Source organism: Peromyscus eremicus, chromosome 1 (genome assembly GCF_949786415.1).
Source record: "Peromyscus eremicus chromosome 1, PerEre_H2_v1, whole genome shotgun sequence".
In the NCBI taxonomy this organism is placed as follows: Eukaryota; Metazoa; Chordata; class Mammalia; order Rodentia; family Cricetidae; genus Peromyscus; species Peromyscus eremicus.
In genome coordinates, this window is record NC_081416.1 from 49371507 (window position 1) to 49373332 (window position 1826).

At 47.7% G+C, this 1826-nt stretch overlaps 1 protein-coding gene across 1 annotated transcript; it reads left to right on the plus strand.

Annotated features, from left to right (window-relative positions):
• Positions 1-416: 416 nt before the first annotated feature.
• On the plus strand, positions 417-1367 carry LOC131897263 (olfactory receptor 5A1). The gene has a single exon (XM_059248173.1). It carries the CDS (start codon positions 417-419, stop codon positions 1365-1367), a length of 951 nt encoding a protein of 316 aa, XP_059104156.1.
• Positions 1368-1826: the final 459 nt, after the last annotated feature.

The following is a 1826-nucleotide window of genomic DNA, read 5'->3' on the forward strand; positions in this document are numbered from 1 at the left end:
GGTGCAATTGTTGGGGGAGGGATCTTTATGTACATTGGTGTGTGTGCATGTTCATTTGTGTACAGATGCACATGCATGTGGAGACCAGAGGGCAATCTCTGCTGTCACTTATTAGGCACCACCTACCTTTTTTCTGAGACAGGTCTATTACTAGCTTGAATTTTCCAAGTAGACTCAGCTGGCTGCCTAATCCCCTGTACTGGCTTTTTAACATGAGTTCTTGAAATCTTACTTGGACACTCATGCTTACATGGCAGGCATTTTATTGACTGGGTCATCTCCCCAGCCCCTTTTGTTTTTAGCCCCACGTAGTTCCAACCCCTCATGCATGTGTAACCACTTGTCCATAGCATCTGTAATGTGGATGGTCATTATTAACCCAGGTCTGCCCCTTATCCTTGTGGTCCATGGGAAACATGACTGTAACTAATGCCTGGAACAGCTCTGTGACCATGTTCATCTTCTTGGGATTCTCAGACCACCCAGAACTCCAAACTTTCCTCTTTCTGACTTTCCTGGGCATCTATCTCGTGACCTTGACCTGGAACCTGGCCCTCATCTTTCTGATCAGAGGTGACACCCATTTGCACACACCCATGTACTTCTTCCTCAGCAATTTATCCTTCATTGACATTTGCTACTCGTCTTCTGTAGCTCCCAAGATGCTCTCTGATTTCTTTATAGAGCAGAAGACTATCTCATTCTGGGGATGTGCCGCTCAGTTCTTCTTCTTTGTTGGTCTGGGCCTCACTGAATGCTTCCTGCTGACAGCAATGGCATATGACAGATATGCCGCCATCTCTAGCCCCCTGCTCTACACTGCCATCATGTCCCAGGGTCTCTGCATGCGCATGGTGGCTGCGGCATATTTTGGTGGCTTCCTGAGTTCTTTTATTCAAGCCAGTTCCATATTTCAGCTCCACTTTTGTGGACCGAATGTCATCAACCACTTCTTCTGCGATCTCCCACCGATCCTGGCACTTTCTTGCTCCAGCACATTCCTCAGCCAAGTGGTGAATTTCCTTGTAGTGATCACAGTGGGGGGGACATCATTTATCATCCTCCTGGTCTCCTACAGTTACATAGTGTCTGCAGTCTTGAAGATCCACTCTGTGGAAGGCCGATGGAAAGCTTTCAACACGTGTGCCTCACACCTCATGGCAGTGACCATGCTGTTTGGGACAGCACTTTTCATGTACCTGCGGCCCAGTTCCAGCTATTCATTAAGCAGAGACAAGGTAGTGTCTGTCTTCTATTCGATGGTGATCCCCATGCTGAACCCTCTCATTTACAGTTTGAGAAACAAAGAGATCAAAGATGCTCTGTGGAAGGTGATAGAGAAAAAGAAAGCGCTTTTTAGCTTGTGAGTGGAAACATACTCCTCCACTCTATTGGAGGTGTGCATGACCCATGGCACTACCTCCCCCTCTGCCTTAGGCAAAGGAGATGTACTGTGATCATATTTGAAAATGAACTTTAAAAATGATCCCTGAGAAAGTACGGGGAGAGACAATCGGAATTGGGTGGCCTTTGGGGGCCTATGTGGAAACCTAAGGCAGTGGAAAACTCCCTGGAATCTACAAGGGTGACCCTGGCAACAACTCCTAATGATAGAGGATACAGAGCCTGGACCAGCCATCTTCTATAGCCAGGCAAGGCTTCCAGTGGTAGGACTGGGACACCAACCCAGCCACAAAACTTTTGACCTACAATCTGTCCTGCCTACAAGATGTGTTGGGGCAATGGTGGTGTATCACTTGCAGGAGTGGCCAATCAATGACTGGTCTAACTAGAGGCCCATAGCACAAGAGGGAGCTCATCCCTGA

Bases quoted from the DNA above. Each gene is read 5' to 3' on its own strand.
- LOC131897263 (XM_059248173.1), top strand. From the start codon at position 417: ATGACTGTAACTAATGCCTGGAACAGCTCTGTGACCATGTTCATCTTC.